Here is a 20,004-nt window from a genome sequence, read left to right on the forward strand (position 1 = left end):
TGGGGACTGGGAAATGGGTAACTGAAAGCTGTTATGTAGAGGAAAATGAGACTGTGGGCTGCTAACCAGCGCCTTCTTTGTCTCACCCAGCACTGCACTGACTACCCCGAGTTCCCACCTGAGTTCGGGGCTGCAGGGGAGAGGGAGGGGTACGTGTCTCAGAAGAAGTCATGCTTTCCACTCTGGAGATCTGGTCGCGTCTCGAGTCCACTCCAGCCTGGAGAACCTAGAAAAGATTGTGTTTGCTTCTAATCTTGTTCTTGGAGGCTCTTGGGCCAGATTCTGGTTCTGGGACTACACACTGATCCTGATCCCAGAGAATGTTTGTCTTCAGATGAAAAAAAAAAAAAAGTAAACTCAGTGGAATTTCATTCCATGATGAATTCATGGTAAAGATGCAATAATAACAAATGACATAAGTTGTTTTCGAAAATGTATTTTGGGTTTCAGAGCTAGACTGTTCCGTTCTCTGCTTCTGACTTAAACATGAAGAAAAATTCAGAATAATTCTTAAAAACAGCAGTTGCTGCCATTAATTGAAAGCATTTCTTTTATTTGAAGCTGGAACTGAATCTGATTAGCTCCTCTCAAGGCTTAAAAGTTAGGAGCACAATTTTAGAAATGAGAGATTGTTTTGAATGTTTAGGTGCCAGCTAGAGCTTGCTATGTTGACTTGAATCAAACTGAAGCATGTCCAGTGAAAAATAATCACCGCTGGCGTGAGAACTAGACTGCAGTTCATTCAGAAACCAGAATGATCCTGGCCCAGTTTTAAGCACGAAAACTCTCCAACCCACCTTGGCTGGAACCTAGGATTGTAGAACCAGGCTATAAAACACGAGGGCTGGGGACTCTCCACAGTGTGGGAATAGGCTGTTATTTCAGCAAATCAAATCCACAGTGAATGCTTGTGGACAGACTGTGTGGTCTAGTGCAGGCTGCAACATCAGCATGAATAGTAGAAGGCCAAGTTTAGGAATTGGGGGAAACCACAGGACTGAGTGGAGAGGGAAGGTTTGCTTGGGTAGCCACAATAGCACATGTTAGACATTTGAGGACCATTGCTTCTTTCTTTCTCTTTCTCGGCATATTTTTTCTGCAAAAGGATTATGGGGATAAAAGGAGGAGAAAAGCCTTTACTCAAAAAGGGGAAAAATTACATGAAATTATCATCTGCACTGCCTGGGGCTTCTTCATGTTTATTGTGTGCGCACCCCAACTTAAAACACATTTGACCAAAACATGTCCCATGATTCCTCATCTTTTAACGATGCTGTATAATCCAAAAGATTTTTACTGTGCGTGGCCCATCTGCCTCCTGTGATTCTCTAAACACAGGATAGGAAGTTCTCAGGGAACACTGGTACTCCATTCTGTTTTCACAGCGTTACAAATTTCCTTCCATGAAAAACATATCTAAAACCTTTATTCTTTTTTTAGGTAACAGTATGACTAAATACATTGAGAAGCTAGAAGAGATCAAAAAAAGTGAGTAACACTGTGGAAGGGTTGGCATAGTGGAGTAGTAGCTCTCTAAACGGTTGTTAACAGCCCTAACCACACTCTACAGCGACGCCCGCACGCAGAGCTGTGGGAGTGTGCTGCGCCTGGCAGGTGCCTACAAAGATGCGGGACACACGGCAGCAGCCTGGTTAGCTGCTAGGGTTTCGGCTCAGGGGTCAAGTTGTGCCTGACTTAGCCTCACAGGAGGTGATTTTGGAACGTAGAACGAACAGCGAGAACCTGAGCTTCTAGTCTCATTCTGCCACGGTCTTTGTGGCCTTTTTCAAGATACTTAATCTTTTCAATTTTCTTATTTTCTCTATACCTGAGGTAGGAGTAATAATATCTTTCTTATTTCATAACATTCTTTTTGAGTATAAATTAGACAGTATTCATGAAAGACTTAGAGATATGAAGAAGCTTATTCTTAAAGTGACATTATGCATTATAAATTCATTGCAGTCTGCCTCCTTTTAATTAAAAATCATATTTCATACACATTCTTTTTAAAACCTAATCTTCTGCAAAGATATGCTGCTACTAGTCATTGAGTGTATTGCTCTTGCACAAAATCATAATTTTTCAATCTGTGTCCAAAACAGATGTAAAATGTGTGCACCAAGGCCAGAATTAAAGAAGCAGCAGAAATATCTGTTTTCCAAGGTGGATTTGCTTTTATCGTCAGCAGGAGAACATAGTACTAGGGGAGTGTGAGCTAACAGCAGTAAAGAGGTACTTAGATAACAGCTTGGAATTTGGCTCTGCTAATACAGATCTTCTGGGAAGAGATTACTACAAACCCAGAATTCATGTGAACTTTTGTTTATACGCAGAAGGCCTTAGACTGTAATGATAAGGTTTCTGTTCCTTTTGAGTTGCTGAGAAACCCCAGATGATAGATGTGGACTCTGGGCCGCTTTCTGCTGACTCCGTCGTCTGCCTCGTTGAGCTGTGAGGGCGCACGCTATAGACATTCGGTTTTTAATGTGTGGTGTCATGGTAGCCTTTCCTTTTCATATATATATATATATATATATATATATATATATATATATATATATATCAAAAGAATGTCTGTTTTAGACATTGTATTGCATTTTGTAGCTTATGCTTTAAGAATATGTTAAAATTTTAAGCCATGAAAAAAAAGTCTTGTTTACTCACCTAGGCCGCATTGCTGCCCTAAGTCATCCACGGCAGGAAAATTCAGCCGCCTGCTCGAGATCCGGTTCGTGGTCTCCTTCGCCTCCCAGCCTTTTCTGCAGCTGAGTCTGAAAGCCCGTGTGCCCACACCAAAATGAGTCCCATGGAACTGTCTCATTCTGCCCAGATTGCTGAAACCTGTTTAAAACATCTCTTAAACATACAACGTGGTTTCTTTCATATGTCCACTCTACATGGAGCTGTGTCCCCAGAGAAACGCCTCTGGAACAGGGTCCTGACAGTGCTTTCCTCTGTAGAAGCCCCAGGCTTCCTTTCAGTCAAACAGGAGGCCCCTCTCACCTGGTTTCACACACTTGTGCCTGGCCCCTGACTACAATCGCTTCAGATTCTGGCTTGAGATCTACCTTTCGGAGGTTATTTCCTTCTCTTTCCCCATTTTCTGTTGCAGGTTTTCTCTTGGGTCAAAGGGAGGAGGAGAATATTGCCTCATTTTGTGACACCCTAGACTCGTCACTTTTCTCGGGTTACCTTAGATGCCACATCTTTTCTGTGAAATCACAAACCTCGTTCTGTTTCTTCCTTTGATTCGTCTTCCACTGTGAGCCCAACTTCCCTTTGCTAGTAACTTGTTTTAACAGAACCCTGAAAACGCAGAATTCCTTTGTAATCTGAATATTCTTTCAACTCTGCCTGGGGAAAAGAGACACTCTGTCTATTGACCACTTACAAAGCCTATTCTTGGCTTCTGGTGGTTAGATGACACTAGTTGGACCCAGTGTGAAACATCCTAGATAGTCAGGTCTCTGTCCTTCCAGTAACTCGAGAGAGACGGACTGAGACTCCAGACTTACTGGAGAAGCAAAACTTGATAGCGCGTCTGAAACTGGGGGCGATTGTCTTCATCGAGGAGTTCGGGGAAGCGCAGCAGCAGAAGGTCCATTCTTAAAGCTCTGTCCGCCCTCGCAGGGACAGGCCGACCGAGCTTTCCAAGTCATCCTTTTCTATAAACTTTAAAACTTACTGTCAGACGTCTAGTTTGATCTTTTTGATCTCTGAGTAAGAATGTCAGAAAGTGCTAGTGATGGCTGTCCTTCCAAACCAGAACCAGGTACGTAGAGTTCAGGCTCGAGTGTGCAGTGGGTTTCTGGTCCTCGTGCGAGGGCACTAGAAACATCAGTCATTCGGATTTGGCAGAGCTGGGTTTCGTTTGAGGTAATTGCTACTTAGTCAAAGGGGAATTTAAAGTGTGTGTTTCGTGCTCAGAATGTGAAGCACTGGAGAAGTATTTCAAACTCTGTAACTATAGCAAAGGAATATCAATGGATAACGGCACAGTGCAAACTACTCGAAAGCTATTGACTATTTTCACTGACTGATGTATTGCCATTTTGATTTAAATAAGTAAGTTTTGGTGGCAATGGAGGGGAATACTTTAGTTATTCAGTTGCACTTTTTATAGCTTGTACTCAGCCTATTTGGGTCTGCATCCTGGTGGGTTTTAGAAGCTCCTTTGCGTCTGGGCTTGTCTCCTTGTTCTAAGAATTTTCTTAGAATAAGCTGTTCTAAAAATTTTCTAGAAGTAATGCTCTCTTGTTAGCCAAATTGCTCTCTTTAAGACATTTTAGAACAAAGAAGCTCTAATTCCCTGTAAGAAAGAGTCTTGATGTATTTACAAAGGCTACTTTTTAAAGTAATATCATTTCCTGACTCTGAGTCAGAAGGTGTTCAGTAAATCAAGCAAACATTGTCCTCCAAAAGTAACTATCCGGTCTGCACTGGTTTTTAAGGAAAATTCGTGGAAATGATTAGAACACCAGGTAAACAGCCTTAAATACCTTAATCCTTTCCTTTGTTGCTAGGAGTCTTGGCTCATGAGACACTGATGCTGTGAAGTTCACAGGAATTATCCAGCCCACCTTTAGTAATTCTGAAATAATGAAATAGTCTTAAGGAGCCACGGGCTCCACTATAAGAACTGAGGAGGGGGAGGGAAGGGTAAGACTGGGAGGGAGCTGCACGCTGAAAACTTCGGAATTGGCAGTCGTCTTCAGACAAATGTAGGGAAGCTAACTCCTAACGTGCCGCTGTGGGACAGGGATTAGATAAAGTGAGATTGGCTCCGTTTTTTAAAACCAGTTTAGTGTGATGTGAAGAATTATTAACACAAACACTTGCAGAAACCCCCTCATTGGCAGAGTGATGTATGTCTCAGAACTGCAAAGACAGCGCAGAACAAATATTGGTGTTTTAGGTTGATTTCTATTTTGTTTAAATATAAAAAACACAAACCAGAAAATGTATTACCTGAACCACTCTAAGCGTGTGGTTCGGCAGTGGTTAAGTGTACCCACATCGCTGTGCAGTGGAGTAGATCGGGACTTCTCACCTTGCAGAACTGAAGAGGTTGCTTTCTGTCGAAGTGAGTTTGAAGAGGAGCTGACACAAAAGTTGGTCACGACCAGCCATGACTTTGTGCCCAGCAGGGCACCCGTGGGGGAAAAGTGCTGTGCCGTGTCTCCAGCACGGTTCACACCCTCAGGAATATCACTCTTCTCTTTATAGGGCAGGGTTAGAGTAGTAGGGTGCCCTTGTCTCGCGGGCTGGCCACTCAGCTTCTGGGCCTCTGTCCTGGTTTATGAAATGCAGACATTTTTCTCTGCTTTGTTCTGAAAAGGATTTAAAGGAGCTTATAAAAATGTGGTACAGCATCGTCCAAGTACAGGTAGCCTAGTAGAAGGAAAATGGTGGACGGATAGAGCACAGGCGCGGAATAAAGTCTCTAGACACGAAGATGTGGCTCCTACATTCAGCTGTGGGCCTTCTGCTGGCCAGTGCAGAGAGGGGAGGTGAAGCGCTGATACAGTACTGGCCACTTTGAATCTTGAGGATCTCATGAGGATCAAATGACATAATGCGTGTAAAAGCATATAACTAACTTGAAAAATATACCATATAACTTGATGATTAGGAAGAAGGAACACCTCTAAGAAAACAAAATAAACCTAGAAAAATATTTGTCCTATCCTGCTTTTCAGATTATAGATACAAAAAAGATGAACTTTTCAAGAGACTGAAAGTTACGACGTTTGCCCAGCTGGTAAGTTGAATGGGCTCCCGTTGGTGTCGGTGTGCAGACTGTCTAATCTGCGCTGCTGTCTGTGAGCCCCTCTGAACTGCACTCTAGGTGATGTGTGCAGAAGGGTTCTTCTGGTTCTTTCTCTATCACCTGGGGGAGGATGCACGGGTGTGTGGCATGTTCTTTTGAGGGTGGTGTGAAATTTTTCTTTTTTCTGTAATAAGGATTCTACAGAGTAAAATGTCCATTCTACTTTTAAATCATCACATTTGTGGTGTAGGTTTTTATTTCCTCATTCATTTAATTTAGTATTTAGAATCTAGAGTTCTGGACTCTGAGTTGCTTGGACTCTTTCTCTGTGTAAATCAGGCGACTTCCCTTCTATGACTGGGTTCTTCTTCCAAGTCTTTCTTGGGCTATTTTGTTATTTGGGGAAGGTCATTTTCTTCATTTGAAAATTATGGACCAAACATCTCTCTGGTCCCCAAACAAGAGTTCCATCGATATAACTCAAGACGAATCTTGAGTCTTAGGAGCCACGTTGTAAAAAGTGCTTTAAAAACTATATGTAGGTATACAGTATTATAATCAATATACTCATAATTTAATTTATTATCATCAATATACTCATAATCTCTTTCAACATAAAGAATTGCTTTTACAGTTCTGTTATTGTAAGTATTACACTTCCAAGAAACAGCATGTTATGTTGGGACTCGAATATATGTGGGTGCAGTTTTAGGCTCATGTTTCTTGTCCTAAATTATCCTTTTGGCCTTTAAATTCATTGTGCAATGTTTTAAAGGAGTCTGTTCTTCTTGAATGATTGTCTGCAGTGTCATTACCACTGCCAAAGTGAGGAGACCTGAGATTCAGTCCCTAGTTGGGGGCACTGCCAGTTTCTTGAAACAAGAGATCTCTGATGTTCCCTGTCTTTTTTGTCTTTTGGAAAAAGACAGGCTTGCCTCTGTTGAAACACAAACAAACATACCCACAGCTACACATTTCATTCTCTTTTCTCTCAGGTCATCCAAGTTGCGTCTTTATCCGATCAGACACTGGAAGTGACAGCTGAGGAGATTCAGAGGCTGGAAGGTAAGGAGAGCTGAGGAGGCCGGAGTCCGTCTGACTGGGGGGCGGCCCCCGCTGCTGCGGCACGCGGGCTGGGCCGTGTCTGTTTGTGACGAGAGTTGCTCTCTGAGAAATGCTGTCCGGTGCTTTAATTGTTCATTCCCATTTCTTTAAAAAAGCCATCTGTGTCTGTGGCTCTAGCATTTCTGGTTTTAAAGGTTTTAGATGTGTTTAATATACTAACTACTTTTTTTCAACAAATATTTTTAGTGTTTTCTATGTATGTCCTGGCCACAGAATTTGGTGCTAGGGGCGACAGTGATGAGTAGAACACAGCTCTGGTGTCCGTGGAGTTTGTCATCACTTGTGTGCTCTCGTGCACACGTGTTCATGTGTTGGGTGAGGAGAACGGTAACAGAAACACAAAGTTACTAACGTGGCAGAAAGTCATAAGGGAGCACTGAAAGGAAGCCATCATTTGTTGAATATTTGCATACTCTAGGTACTTCACATGAGTTCTCTCGTTAATTTTCTCACAAACTCTAGAAGGAAGGTGTACTTTACAGATGAGAAACTCATGCCCAGAGAGAGGTTCGTTGGCATCACTGAAGGCAATGCAGCCAGTCAGGGATGGATCTAGAATACAGCTCTGTCTGTCTCCCATAGCAACCGGCATCTTTGCTGTGGGGGTTTGGAGGAAGGGAAGGTGTTTTCCAGTCCTAAAGCTTTCAAACTAGACTCTCCAGGTGAGGCATTTGCTGGCCGAGGAGCAGGCAGAGGCACAGAGAAGAAGCAGCTCCCAGCGTGATGGCAGGCACGTAATCCAGGCTGGCTGTGGACCGAGGGAGAACTAAATAGGTGCCTGGTAGGAGATGAGGCCAGGAAGATAGGTAGGCTGCAGAGTTCTGTTCTTACATTCCGAGTCGTTAAAATAAACCCTCTTAGTTGCACACAAAGTTAAGGTCTTTATTTTATCCCAAAGCACTCACCAGTCAATGTGTGGCTGTTTACTGAAGGGGAATGTGTTTTGTTAAGTTTGATGTAGGCCAGTAATTCGACTTCTGATTTCAAGACAAGTTTCTCAGGAAGTCTGAACACTGGGTTTGTGCAATTCAACTGTCATTTCCCTGGGCTTGTTTTTGTTAGCAAGGATAAAGAGAATCTGAAAAAGCCAGGAATTTATCTTTGACAGATGCCTCTCACACGGCAGAGAAAGAAGGGCTCTTTGTAACGGAGATAATTGAGTCTCCTCATACAAATACCCCCAATTTTAACCTGGTTATGCAAGTACCTGGCCTGGGCCTTTTCATTCATTATAGAGCTTGCAGCACCAGGACATATGGGCACATGCAATTTTCTCTTTGGAGATAAATTTGCACAGCAAAATAGACTCTTGTAAAATAGGACACCATAATGTGTGAGTAATATTAGTGTTTCTCTGGTGCTCTACACAGAATAATAACTCACTCAGGATTGCCTGTAGAACAGATTGTATCTGTTTGCATATTGGCTATCTTTGAAGATTACAAAATCTTGTTTTATACTGTTTATTGTTTTTCCCTGACTCAAAAGTATATTTTTAGAAAATTAGAAAACTGTAAAAAATAAAGAAGGGAGAAAACTCAAATAACTAATAATTCTGCTAACATTTTGATCTGTTTTCCCCCTATCTGACTCCCACCAAAATCCATACTCTGTATATAGCTTTGTATGACAGTGTTCTCAATGGCCATTTTGTCACACATACTTTCCTGTGTCATTCAACAGACTTCCAAAGCTTCCGTGTAAAGGTCATGTGGTCATATAATGTCTATTGTCAGGACATACCATAATTTACTTAATTATTCTCTTACTGCTGGAGCATTCCAGTTTTTCTGATTTTCCACTCTTATAAAACCATACTGCATGTAAACGCATCAGTGCGTACACGGTTCTGATTGTTTCCCGAAGAGGAATCGCTGCAGGCGGACAAAGGGGAGGGCCAATTCTGACGCTCAGAGCGGATTCTACATTCTCTCCTGCACGGTTCTGCCTCTCAGCAGCCCCACCGAGTGAAGGGAGACACGGTTCTCCCCATCCTAGCCAGTGCTGAGTAATTATCTCTTTTGTAAATAGTGGCCAGTTTGGTAGGTGAAGAATGGCACGCAATGGTTTTCTTCTGAACGCCTCTGATACTGAGAGTGAGCTTGGTGTGCGTGTGTGTGTACTGGTTGGTCATGTGCATTACTTTTGAGAACGTTCCACGCCCTTTCCCATTTGTTTTCTAATGGAATCTTCATCTTCTACTTCCTGATTGTGAAATATGAAAGCTCTGTGTAATTATGATATCTCTGCTTTGGAAATCAATACAGCCATGGAAATAAGTGAGAAAAATTTTTATTTGATGATTTGGGACAATTTCCAAGCTGTATTAGTATAAGTAAAAATAAAACAACAAAACAAAGTGTAGAGCAGTGTGAATGGCATTCTTCTGGACATGTAAGAAGGGGAAGAAATAAAATACATGCAGAATTATGTAGTTGTTTTATTTCTGGAAGGAGACACAAATCAGTCGAGTCGGTTCCCCTGGGGGAGGGGGCCTGGAGGCCGTGGGTCTGGAATCAGAAAAAGGCTCTTTTTCCGTATTACCTTGTTTGCATTTTTAACTGGTATACATTATTCTTTTTCAATTAAAGAGATAGTTAATTAAACAAAAACCTCTGTGAATTAAGTGTATTAACCTTTCCTCATCCATATATGTTACAGATATTTTTTCCTAATTTGTTATTCACCTTTTAATTTTCTTTGTGCTGGTTTTTGACATATATGAGGTTTGCATTTTTATATCATTCCATCTTTTGGCCTTTCTTGTTGTGTTTTGTTTTATTGCTTTAGACTCATAAATTTCAAAATAAGAGAAATTATTAACCTCTGTTTTCCTCTATTAGCTTGCTTATTTATTTATTTTGTTTGTTTGTTTTTAATACCAACCCATCTGTTATATATTCTGGTATGAGGGGCCGTCTACATTTGGTTTTTCTAGATAGTTGACAGATGATTCCAACACTATTTATTCAGTAGTTCTCCCTTTACCAACTGATTTGTGATGCCACCTTTAATATATATTACCTTTTATATACATTCTAGGATTTGTTTCTATGTTCTCTATTGTAGTTCTGCATTGCTTTGATTATTTACCTTTTCAGTATGTTTTACTATTTGATGAGTCAAGTTTTCCAAATTTTTATGTATGTGTGTATAATTTTCTTTTGCTTTTTTATAGTTAAAATTCTTTTAAAGTATTTTTTTAATCCCGTTGGGATTTATATTAAGGCTAAAAATTAAATTAAGTTTGGAAAGGATTAACATCCTTTAACTTGTAGTCACCCAGTCGGGGCTATGTGAGGTGTGTCACGCTGCTTGTTTAGGTCTTTACTGTCCCTGAGTGAAACTTGTATAAAACCTCTAAAGAACATAGAAGTTTTTATAGGACCTTTACATTTCTGAATAGGTTTATTTTCTAGGAAAGTATATTATATATCTGTAATTGTTACTGTAAATGAGATCTTCATATTATTTTCTAATTGGTACATAGGAAAGATATTGTTTGTTAGTATTTTTTTAATGTAACCACATACTTATTTTCCCTATGGGATTTTTTCCAAAGCTTCTCAGTATATTATATTATATGCAAATTAAGACCTCACTTCTGTTTCTTCTCTAATTATTCTGGTTAGAACAGCAAACTCTCATACTTTTTTGTATCAATCTCCCTCCACACTACAAAATTTATTAAAAATATAACATGGATAATACATATAAATTATTGAGGACCTCAAGGAGTTTTGGTATATGTAAATTCTTTTAATATTTAGGGTAGTAAAAACTTAGAGAACTTAGAAAATACTTACTTACTATTTCACTTAAAAATAACAAGACTAAACCTATTACAAATTTTATAGCATATTTGCGTGCAAAATAGCTATATTTCTAAAACAAAAAAGTTAGAATGGAATTGTATTCCTTTTTTTTAAATCTCAATATCTGATTTAATAGAAGACAGCCGATTCTCCTGTTTTCTGCATTCAGTGTGTTGCAGAATGCTCTTTGGGTTGAAATATATAAAAATCTGGCCTCACACAGACCTGTAGTCATAAAAGGGTAGAGTGTTTTAATAGTCCTTTCAGTTACTGTGGATATTTTTCTTTGATACCACACCAAAACTTGACACTGATAGTTTCCTAAAGGTTAGTTCGAATGTGGAGTCTGAAATTGTATCAGTGAGCTTTTCATACTCTGCTACATTAAAACCCATTGTTCTGTCTTACACTTTGAATGCACCTTTTAGCCATGTGTGATTTTATACCATCATACATTGGCTGTGTGAAAATTATTGGTTCACTGAGTTATGAAGATCTTCCAACTGCTGACAAATTTCATTACACAGTATCAAAAAATTGCATTTATCAATTTCACCGCCTATCTTATCAGCAAAGGCATTAAGTCTGGGGAGACAGTCAAGCTCCTGATGGTACAAAGTGTCCAAACTTACAATTTTTGTTCAAAATTTAACCATTGCAACAAATGCCATCCGTTGTTTTCCTTCCAGTGACGAGTTCCCTCTTACACTCAGGTCATTTGGGGGAGAATGTCTGCCAACCGTACAAGTGGAAGGAACCACAGTTTTCCTCAGCTTTTCTTCCCAGTGAAAATGGTGTTCATGGCAGGAGCAGCAGGAATCACACTCATGCTTTTTCCTGGGACAGCCACGGTGCTGGGGTGTGCAGCAGACTGGCCGTGTGCCGCTCCCCATCTCATCACACAGAGTATTAAAAACATGGGTACTTAAGGGTGAGATTTAGTAAAATGATTCATTATCACTGCGTCATCGGGGACACTTCTTAGTGAGACTGCCATATTAACTGTGATTGGGGCTGGTGAAAATAGAGTGATTGCTAATGAACTTCATGCCTCTATTTGGGCTCCTGCTCAGGCACTAGCAGTCTTATCCACCATTCCATTTGCACCATCAGGGCAAACGTCGACACAGTGAAAAAGACAAATACAGTTTTCACCTTGCACATCCCCTGAAGGGGCCCTGGGGACCCCCGGGGTCCATTTTGAGAACCTACCTACTAGAATTTACAGAACAATTTAAGTAAGGTGATGTGAGTTCCTTTTCTTGACCTAATTTCAGTGGCACTGCCTGACAAATACAGAGTCGACAGTTAAATGTACTTATTTCTTCATTTGCAAATTGTAGACAATGATTCTGCGGCTTCAGACCCTGATGCTGAAATCACTGCCAGGACCAATGGGAAGGGCAGTCCCGGTGAGCAGTCGCCGAGCCCCGTCCAGTTCATAAACAGCGTGGGAGCGGGAGACTCCAGCCGCTCGACACTCCAGAGGTACTCGGATCGGATCCAGCCTTTCATCACACCTCACCTTCCGATTAGTCGAGAGGGCGATTTCAGAGGGACTTAATTACCTTAGAACCAGACTGGCAGTGGGAGAGCCCCACACTTCTGCCTGTCCGGATGCCACCTCCTGGTTCTTTCCACAGCATTCCTGGTCGGTGAATGTAAGAATCTATTGACAGGACCGCACTCATTTTCACTCCTCACTTCCATTCTTCTCGGCCGCCCTGTGTGCACGTTGCTGTGGGGACCCAGCTTCACAGCCACTGTCTTTTCACGCAGAGAGCATGGTTTTCTCCACCTCTTCTGTCTGCTGCAGCTTATAATTATCCCGCCTGGAATTGGAAGAAAAATCGAGTGTCACACACAGTGTTCTGATATTAAATGGGTGCAAAGGGGAGTGACAGCAGCCCTTAGGGTCGATCGTCCGGCTGCGCCGGGCTGGTCCTTATTCCTTGCGCTGCGACGCAGCCCTTTCTTACAAACGCTCACTGTCGATTATAAGACACTGCTGATTATCGGCACATCCCCATCCCTGCTACTTGGCAAAATAGTTCCATTAGGGAAGAACTGCTGTCATCTCTACCACCCTTATTATTTTTACAGCTACTTTTGTGCAAGGACTCTGAAGTTGCGCTCAAAGCAAGATAGAGCAATAAGACTTCCATGGAAGATAGAATTTCTTCTCCTTTGGTTCAACAAATATGCACTATGTAGTTATAGTGTTTATCACATTTAAACGCAGAATTTGACTTGCTGTGATGGGAGAGGAACTGTACAGCGAGCCAGTCTGTGGTGTGGCGTCTGGGTCTTCATTTTTGCCTGGGAGAGTAATCTTCTTCTCTGTTTTATTTATAACACCTAGTCTTCTTATTTCTTTGACTCATGTTTTAGACCCATTTTGCCTATAATACTGCTATGTGACCAATTTTAGTGATTTTCTGACCTTAGAAATAGAACTGTCTCATTTTTATCCTAGCTTTCCCTGTGTCTGATTATATGAGTGTCTCCAAACCTAAAAGCCTCTTCAACCTCGACATTGTAACATAAAATGGAAGTAAGTGCAGAGAACTGCTGAAAACATTAAGGTTCAAACCCATATTGGACAGGTCACTGTATGAACATATTGAAACATTGTTGTTACTTTATGTGTAACACGTAACACACAGAGACGCCTTCGCTTTTCCTGTCCTGTCAACCCTGTTCTTTCCCCTTTGCTCTGCTTTCTTACACCCCCTCAAAGTCCCACCAGATTAACTGTTCACCTCTTTCTTTCTCTGAGTGCTGTCCCACGGTTTCTGTCCCTCCGCCCTGTCATTGACCGGACATACATTGTCTAAAGGTGAGGAAGGACCTGTGGACCCTCTTCTCGGGGTCCAGTGAGATAGAATAGGAACCCATAGGGTCCTGTATTCAGAGGCAGGACTGAGACCCTCTCTCCATTTTCCTTTGTCTTTGAGGAGCCTTTTGAAAGCTATTCTGAAGAAATGCACAAGACCTGTAGCCACCAACCCTGCCTAGTGTCTGCTGACCTACTTTTCTGCCCGCAGCGTCATCAGCGGTGTTGGGGAACTGGATCTAGACAAAGGGCTGGTGAAGAAAGCAGAGCCCAACACCAAAGACAAACCTTATCCCGACTGCCCCTTCCTGCTGCTAGATGTGCGCGATAGAGATTCTTACCAGCAGTGCCACATTGTTGGAGGTAAGAGAGGCGGCTTTATAGCGTCTCACTCCCAAGAGCAGAGCCCGTTCCTGCGGCCCAGCAGCCTGAACCGCGTCCCACAGTCAGCAGCTGCGGGAGGTGGCTTTTCCATAAGGCTCTGAGACAGGCTGGTGACATTCTCAGGTGGCTCGGGGGCCCGGTGCTGAATGTCAGAAACCGTCATGTGAAGCTTCATATGTTGCTTATAGTGTCCTGTTTCTTTTCTTCCATATAAGTATTACTGATTTTGAAAATATGTTTCCCTAGTTAGACTTTAAACCAACCGGGGATCGGAGCCAAGATCTACTAGGAGGGCTACAAACTTCCGAATTTTCCTTTCTTTGCAGCTTACAGTTACCCAATTGCAACACTGTCTAGAACAATGAACCCTTATTCAAATGATATTCTTGAGTATGTATCCTTTGTTGTATTGGAAGGAGTTGGGTGATAGTGAGGACTGTAAGAAGCAAACTTATCGTGAGTCATGCTCCCAGTAAGAAAACTCTGGGGAGGACTTTGGTAATAATTAGCTTACTTAGCATACTTTAGAATTTGGATTCTTAGCTGTTGCTAAGTGTGCCAACCGTGACAGCAAACGCTCCCAAGTGACACCGCGCTGGGCCAGAGAACTTCGGGTTGGAGGCTACGACCCGTTAAGGGTTCGTCCTTAGCCTTTTTCCCCCGAGAAAGCTTTCCCAAGTAAAATTTATGAAGCGAATTTTCTTTCTTCTATTTTAACTTTGTTCTTCTTAAAATGTTAAGTGTTTTGCTGATAAAAATCATACAAGAAGAAAACAATTTCAATACTGAAATATCTAAGAAAGAGAAATTGAAATCTTCAATAATCACCCATTTGAACAATTCTTACTGCATTTTCGTGTATTTTATTCCATTCCATCTTCTACGTATTTTTGAATGAAGTAGAAATCATACTGTACATATAGTTTAGTATCTTTGTAATAGATACTACAATAGCACATTGTAATATCATGTGCTTTTCTCCACATGATATTACAATGCATTTTCTCATAGTAACACAAGCTATTTATAAACTCCACTTTTGAAACATTGTAAAATATCTTCAGATTTACTATAACGTACTCAACTTTTTATCTCTATTGTTTTTTTAGGTGATTCCTTTTTTTTTTACTATGATAAACAAGGCTGCATTAGAACACATTGGACATAAAAGTTTTCTGTCTCCTTGCCTGTGGCACGGAGCCGGTAGTACTTCTGAGGGTGGTATCAACAGCAGAGCCACAAAGTATACATTGTACGGCTAGTGCTGTCTCGGGCCGCGGTGATATTAGTCTCTAAAATACCAGCTTGTGTGGTTTCCGTGGCAGAAAGACGGCTGGCACCTGCTGGTGTGCTGGGTAAAGAGAGAACTCCCCTGGATTCAGACAGGTGAACTGGGACAGTTCTGTGTTCCTGGGGGGGGGGGGTCTCACAGTCTAGGAGCCTTTCCTTGGTGTGGGTGAACCTTAACTCCTCCAACTCTTAGAAGAACGCCCACGGCAAGATCATCATTCTTTACGACGACGACGAGAGGCTGGCCAGTCAGGCGGCCACCACCATGTGCGAGCGAGGATTTGAAAACCTCTTCATGCTCTCTGGAGGTGAGCGGGGCTGTGTTCTGCCTAGGACTTTAAAGACTGATGTTTAGGTTTAGATTCACAACCCTACAAGTCCACTTCACCCCCTTTCTCCTCGGAGTAGTCAGAGGAAGTACCTCCGAGATGCTGCAGACCAGGATGACAAAGCAAGTGCTGCAGTGAAGCGAGGCATGATCTTTTTGCTGGTGGAGGGTCTTGCCTTCAGTCTGACACACACGCACAAAAAAACCCCCAAACATCTGTGAGATGCAGCGAAGCGCAGTGCAGTAAAGCCAGGTCGGCTGGTGTTTTGGAAAGACAGCCTTGCTGGCTGGAAAGAGGCTGGAGTTGTGTGAAACTTCTGTTATCTTTATCAGCACATGTTTTAAATTCCTGAGATACCGACAGGGCATCAGGGCTCCGTAAGAAAGCCTGGATGTTGAAGACTTAAGCAAAAGGATTTCTGGTGGAATTCTTACAACCCCTTATGACCAGCGGCATTTTCTGGTGTCATTTACTGGACAGCAGAGCAGTTAGGGAGCAGTGTGCATCCCTGTGTCAGCCTCCGCTTGAGACCAAAGATTAGGAGCCGTGCGGGCTCCTCGTCAGGTTTGCCTGGCCTCCCAACGCTAATGCTGCCTTTTCCATGATCTGTCGCCCACACCTAGGTCTGAAAGTCCTAGCTCAGAAATTTCCAGAAGGACTGATTACGGGTTCCCTGCCAGCATCTTGCCAGCAAGCCCTTCCTCCTGGTTCTGCCCGGAAGCGATTGAGCCCCAAAATGCCACCCCCACCAGCTGAGAATAAATGGAGATTTACCCCAGAAGACCTAAAAAAGATAGAATATTACCTGGAAGAGGATCAGGGTCCTTCGGACAATCCCAGTAAGATATTTTGACCTTTAGAGATAATATTTTCTGTAGAGCTTGAGATTTGTACTTTTGGACATCATCACCTCATCATATGAAAAGTTTGATCCCTTATAATATATACTCAAAGTCTTAAAGTATTTGTTGGGGGGGTGCAGGTGTGGTGCAGGGAGAGGGGGCAAGCGGAAGTGATCCCAGATTGTGGTGAGAATTGGGCATTGTGCACACACGGGGAAGAGAAGAGAATTTATCAGTGTCTGTATCTCAGGCAGAGTTGAGAGGCTAAGCTAAGGCAGTCAGATTCCTTCTTGGAAGGTTTTCATTTCCTTCTCTTGCCTCTAGGCACATTTAAACCACTTTCCTTTGCACACCGCTTCCTCTTCTCGAGCCACTAATCCCTCCTGCCCCCTTCTCTATCGGTGTAGCTCAGCGGATTGATTGCTGGCGGGTGAAGAAAGGGTCACAGGTTCTATTCCTGGTCACGCACAGGACCTGGGTTGCGGGCCAGGTCCCCTTTAGGGGGTGCACAACAGGGAACCACACATTAATGTTTCTCTCCCTCTCTTTCTCCCTCCCTTCCCCTCTCTCTAAAAATAAGTAAATAAAATCTTTTTTAAAAAAGGAGGAGGAGGAGGAAGATGGGACAGACTAGGTTGACTGGGAACAATGGCGAGGAAGAAAGAAAAGCTACCTGGGTCTTCTTTCATTCCTGCCCCTTTCCTTACCTTTAAGTTGGTCTCAAGGGTAAACAGGTTTTAGCCTTAAGTATTCAGTAGATGCTAAATGGGACTTTATTAGTTTAAAAGTGGTTGTAACATAAGGCTTCATTATCTTAAAAATGTACTTGGCAGCTCCTCCCTGGGATCATTCTTGCAGCTCAGCTCCCTGCTTTCTTGCTCCCCCAGGCCGGCTGAGTCAGGCTAACGCCTCTGGAAGAGACTCCAAGGTTCCAAGCGCCCGCAGCAGCCAGAACCTGCCCGCCGGGGGCCCCACCAGCCACCCGAACCCCCGCAGCCACCCGCAAGGCAAACCCTGGAAGTAAAGACTTTGTCTGTGTTGGTCAAATCCATTTTTTTTCTCCTTTCAGAACCCCCGAGCAGTTCCCCAGTTGGTCATTTCCAGGAACTGCTGCAGAGGAGAGGCCGTGACATGTGTGATGGGCCCTCGTCCCTCTTCCTCCCCCAGCTCCTTTCTGCGTCCAGCTCCGGAAGGGTCTGTGCACAGACCAGAGGCAGAACGGGCTCTAGTGCCCTCCCTGTTATTTACAAAACATTTACGTCCCTGAAACTGAGTAGGAAAAGAGAGTCTCGTTTTGAGGGGCTCTAATGTTTTTAATAAGGTTCTGCTTGTTTTGGCCTGTGTCCCGTGTTGTTTTGTAAATACTTCAGTCACATCTGGTTATGTTCCTCCCAACCAGTTCTTTTTCACCCACATTCTGGGTTTTATGAAGGTTCTCCACGTGGGCCTTGCCACCTGAGAAGCTGGGCCTGGGGTGCAGGTGGTTCTTAGAGAAAGCTAACTTTCAGCCTCCCCAGAGCCCCCCAGTGTGGGCCCACCGGCTGAGGTGCTCTTCCCAGCACCTGATACAGGCCTGGCGGAGTTTGGGGGCTGGTAAGACCCAGTAGCGCGGCTCTCACCCTTCCCGAGGGTTGGTTCCCCTCACCAGCTGTCTCCTGGAGCTTCACTGGTGATGGCGTGCGCCCAGCTGCGCAGAAAAGCCCCGTCCCTCGACAGGACAGGGCTTCGGGGAGCCGTTGGGGCCCCCAGAGCTGACCCTCCTCCATGTATCAGCTGTGAATCTCCACTTCCCAGCTCAGGTCCATCCACCTTCGGTAGGTAGACATCATGGCCACTTAAAAACATCGGCTTCAGGTGGGCCAAGGAAGACACAGGTGAGGACGGCTCCGCTTGCCCTGGCAGAGCCGACAGCCCCTTCAGCCCTCGCTTAAAATGCAGTATTAGTCTAACTGAGTAATTAGTGCAATTTCCTGCTTACTTTCCATTCTCCTGACTGAGCTGTGATTAGGAGGCTGTGATTAGAGATTCTGGTTTGGGCCAGAATTTTGAATCAGCATTAATTGAATTGCAAGATGACTGACATTCATTCCATTTAATTGGGGGAACAAAAGACCTCAGGTAAGGATGAGGAACTCTGAAATCCTCGGGAAAAGGAGAGGAGCCTTGTTAATTTTTATGGTCTGTGATCTGTAGCTGTGATAAGGAACTGAGGAATAAATTGTACTCTTCGTCATGGCAACCAGCATCTGAAAAGCCAAGTGAAAATTGCCTGTCCTTAGGTGGTTCCTGCTGCCGGGTGAGGCTCGCCTGAACGGCGCTCTTCTCTCACCGTCGGAGAAAGAAAAAGCACCACAGTATTTCTAGCGCGGGGGGCTGTGTTTTTAAGGGAAGTAAAGGCAATAAATATCTTGTAGGGACAAATGGAAAAATAACTTTCAGATTCAGCCCAGTTCTGATTTAGTATGTTTATTCCTCTCTACTTGATTTCCAAAGTACATTTTCCGATGCTTTAGAAATCAAACAGACCAGCGACATTGTTCCGATGTCAAGCCGTGCCCAGTTTTCCACAAGATTCCAGAATCGTGCATAAAATTCAGCCAATGTACACATAGCTTTAATGAGGAGCCTGTCATGTTCCCCCATAAATTTATTGCCTGAGAACTTAGTTCAGCCTTTGCAAATGCCAAAATGCTCTGGCTTTTTATTTTCTTTACAACATACATTTTTTAAAATGCAAATTTTTCCACACTCGACTTTCCCCTAGCATGGACCAGACTTTCGGCCATTTTGACACACATGCATTTTTAAGAAAACAAAAACTGTTTTCTCTGTGACACAGTTCTGGGTGTGCCATTTCCAAGCTGACTGGCCAGGAGTTCAGATTTCCTCACACAACTGTGTTTGGGGAGTAAACGGTGGGCCCCCTTTCTTCCTCCTCTGCATCGCCGCCACTGAGCGACCCGAGTGTTAGAATCCACCGCACGTGCGCGGAAAGCTGGTCAGCCGGGCCCACCGGACCGCGGTGCAGTCAGCAGGGCCCCCGGGCCCCCTGGGTGTTTTTGCATATCTTCGTCCGCAGTGCTCTGCCCTGTCGGTGAGGACTGTCAGGGACGACTCCTCAGAGACCTGTTCACATTCTGCACTATGGGTGTTAAGCGTCATTTGCAGAGTTTTTCCATTGCTTTGAATGTTCAACTTGACTCGTTTCTGCGTTAGATTAACTGACGTGTGTTATTGAAGCCATCAGTGATCCTTTGTGCTGTTACGGATGTCAAAGATTAAAGATAGTTATTAAGTTGTTGTTTGCCATTAATATGCCGAGGTCTGCCGACCCCCGCCGTCCTCCCTGTTGATTCGGGTGAGCTCGGTGAGACTGTGGTGAGTGGAGAGAGAGTCTCTTTTTGCTGTATCTCCCAGGAAGGCAGCATACGTTCTTTCCATAAGTAAGTTGGGAAACCATTGCAATTAGGGCAAGGGACCGCGGCTCTCCAGGCAGAGGCCTGGGTTTCGTGTTCAGGTGGGGACTCACCGCCACCTTAAACACAGTGCAGCAGGAGCTTGTTGACAGTGTTTCAGGGGCTGACGAGGTGCCCTTGCCTCGTGACCCCTT

General features: G+C 43.4%; 1 protein-coding gene across 4 annotated transcripts in view; it reads left to right on the forward strand.

Moving 5' to 3' along the window:
- Positions 1 to 19,689, forward strand: part of CEP41 (centrosomal protein 41) — a 41,701-nt gene extending 22,012 nt beyond the window's left edge. For 3 of the 4 annotated variants that reach the window (XM_037165867.2, XM_037165869.2, XM_053657123.1), the window contains 9 exons: positions 1,441 to 1,488; positions 5,703 to 5,764; positions 6,769 to 6,838; positions 12,057 to 12,201; positions 13,761 to 13,912; positions 14,260 to 14,327; positions 15,417 to 15,531; positions 16,176 to 16,391; positions 17,282 to 19,689. In XM_037165867.2, the coding sequence (XP_037021762.1) occupies positions 1,441 to 1,488; positions 5,703 to 5,764; positions 6,769 to 6,838; positions 12,057 to 12,201; positions 13,761 to 13,912; positions 14,260 to 14,327; positions 15,417 to 15,531; positions 16,176 to 16,391; positions 17,282 to 17,418 (1,013 nt within the window). In that variant the 3' untranslated portion in view covers positions 17,419 to 19,689. The remainder of the gene's footprint in view (positions 1 to 1,440; positions 1,489 to 5,702; positions 5,765 to 6,768; positions 6,839 to 12,056; positions 12,202 to 13,760; positions 13,913 to 14,259; positions 14,328 to 15,416; positions 15,532 to 16,175; positions 16,392 to 17,281) is intronic. The other variant, XM_037165868.2, reaches the window with a different exon arrangement.
- Positions 19,690 to 20,004: the final 315 nt, after the last annotated feature.

The sequence above is a fragment of the Artibeus jamaicensis genome, unplaced genomic scaffold (genome assembly GCF_021234435.1).
Source record: "Artibeus jamaicensis isolate MK-2021 breed Jamaican fruit bat unplaced genomic scaffold, CSHL_Jam_final scaffold_3307, whole genome shotgun sequence".
Classification (NCBI taxonomy): Eukaryota; Metazoa; Chordata; class Mammalia; order Chiroptera; family Phyllostomidae; genus Artibeus; species Artibeus jamaicensis.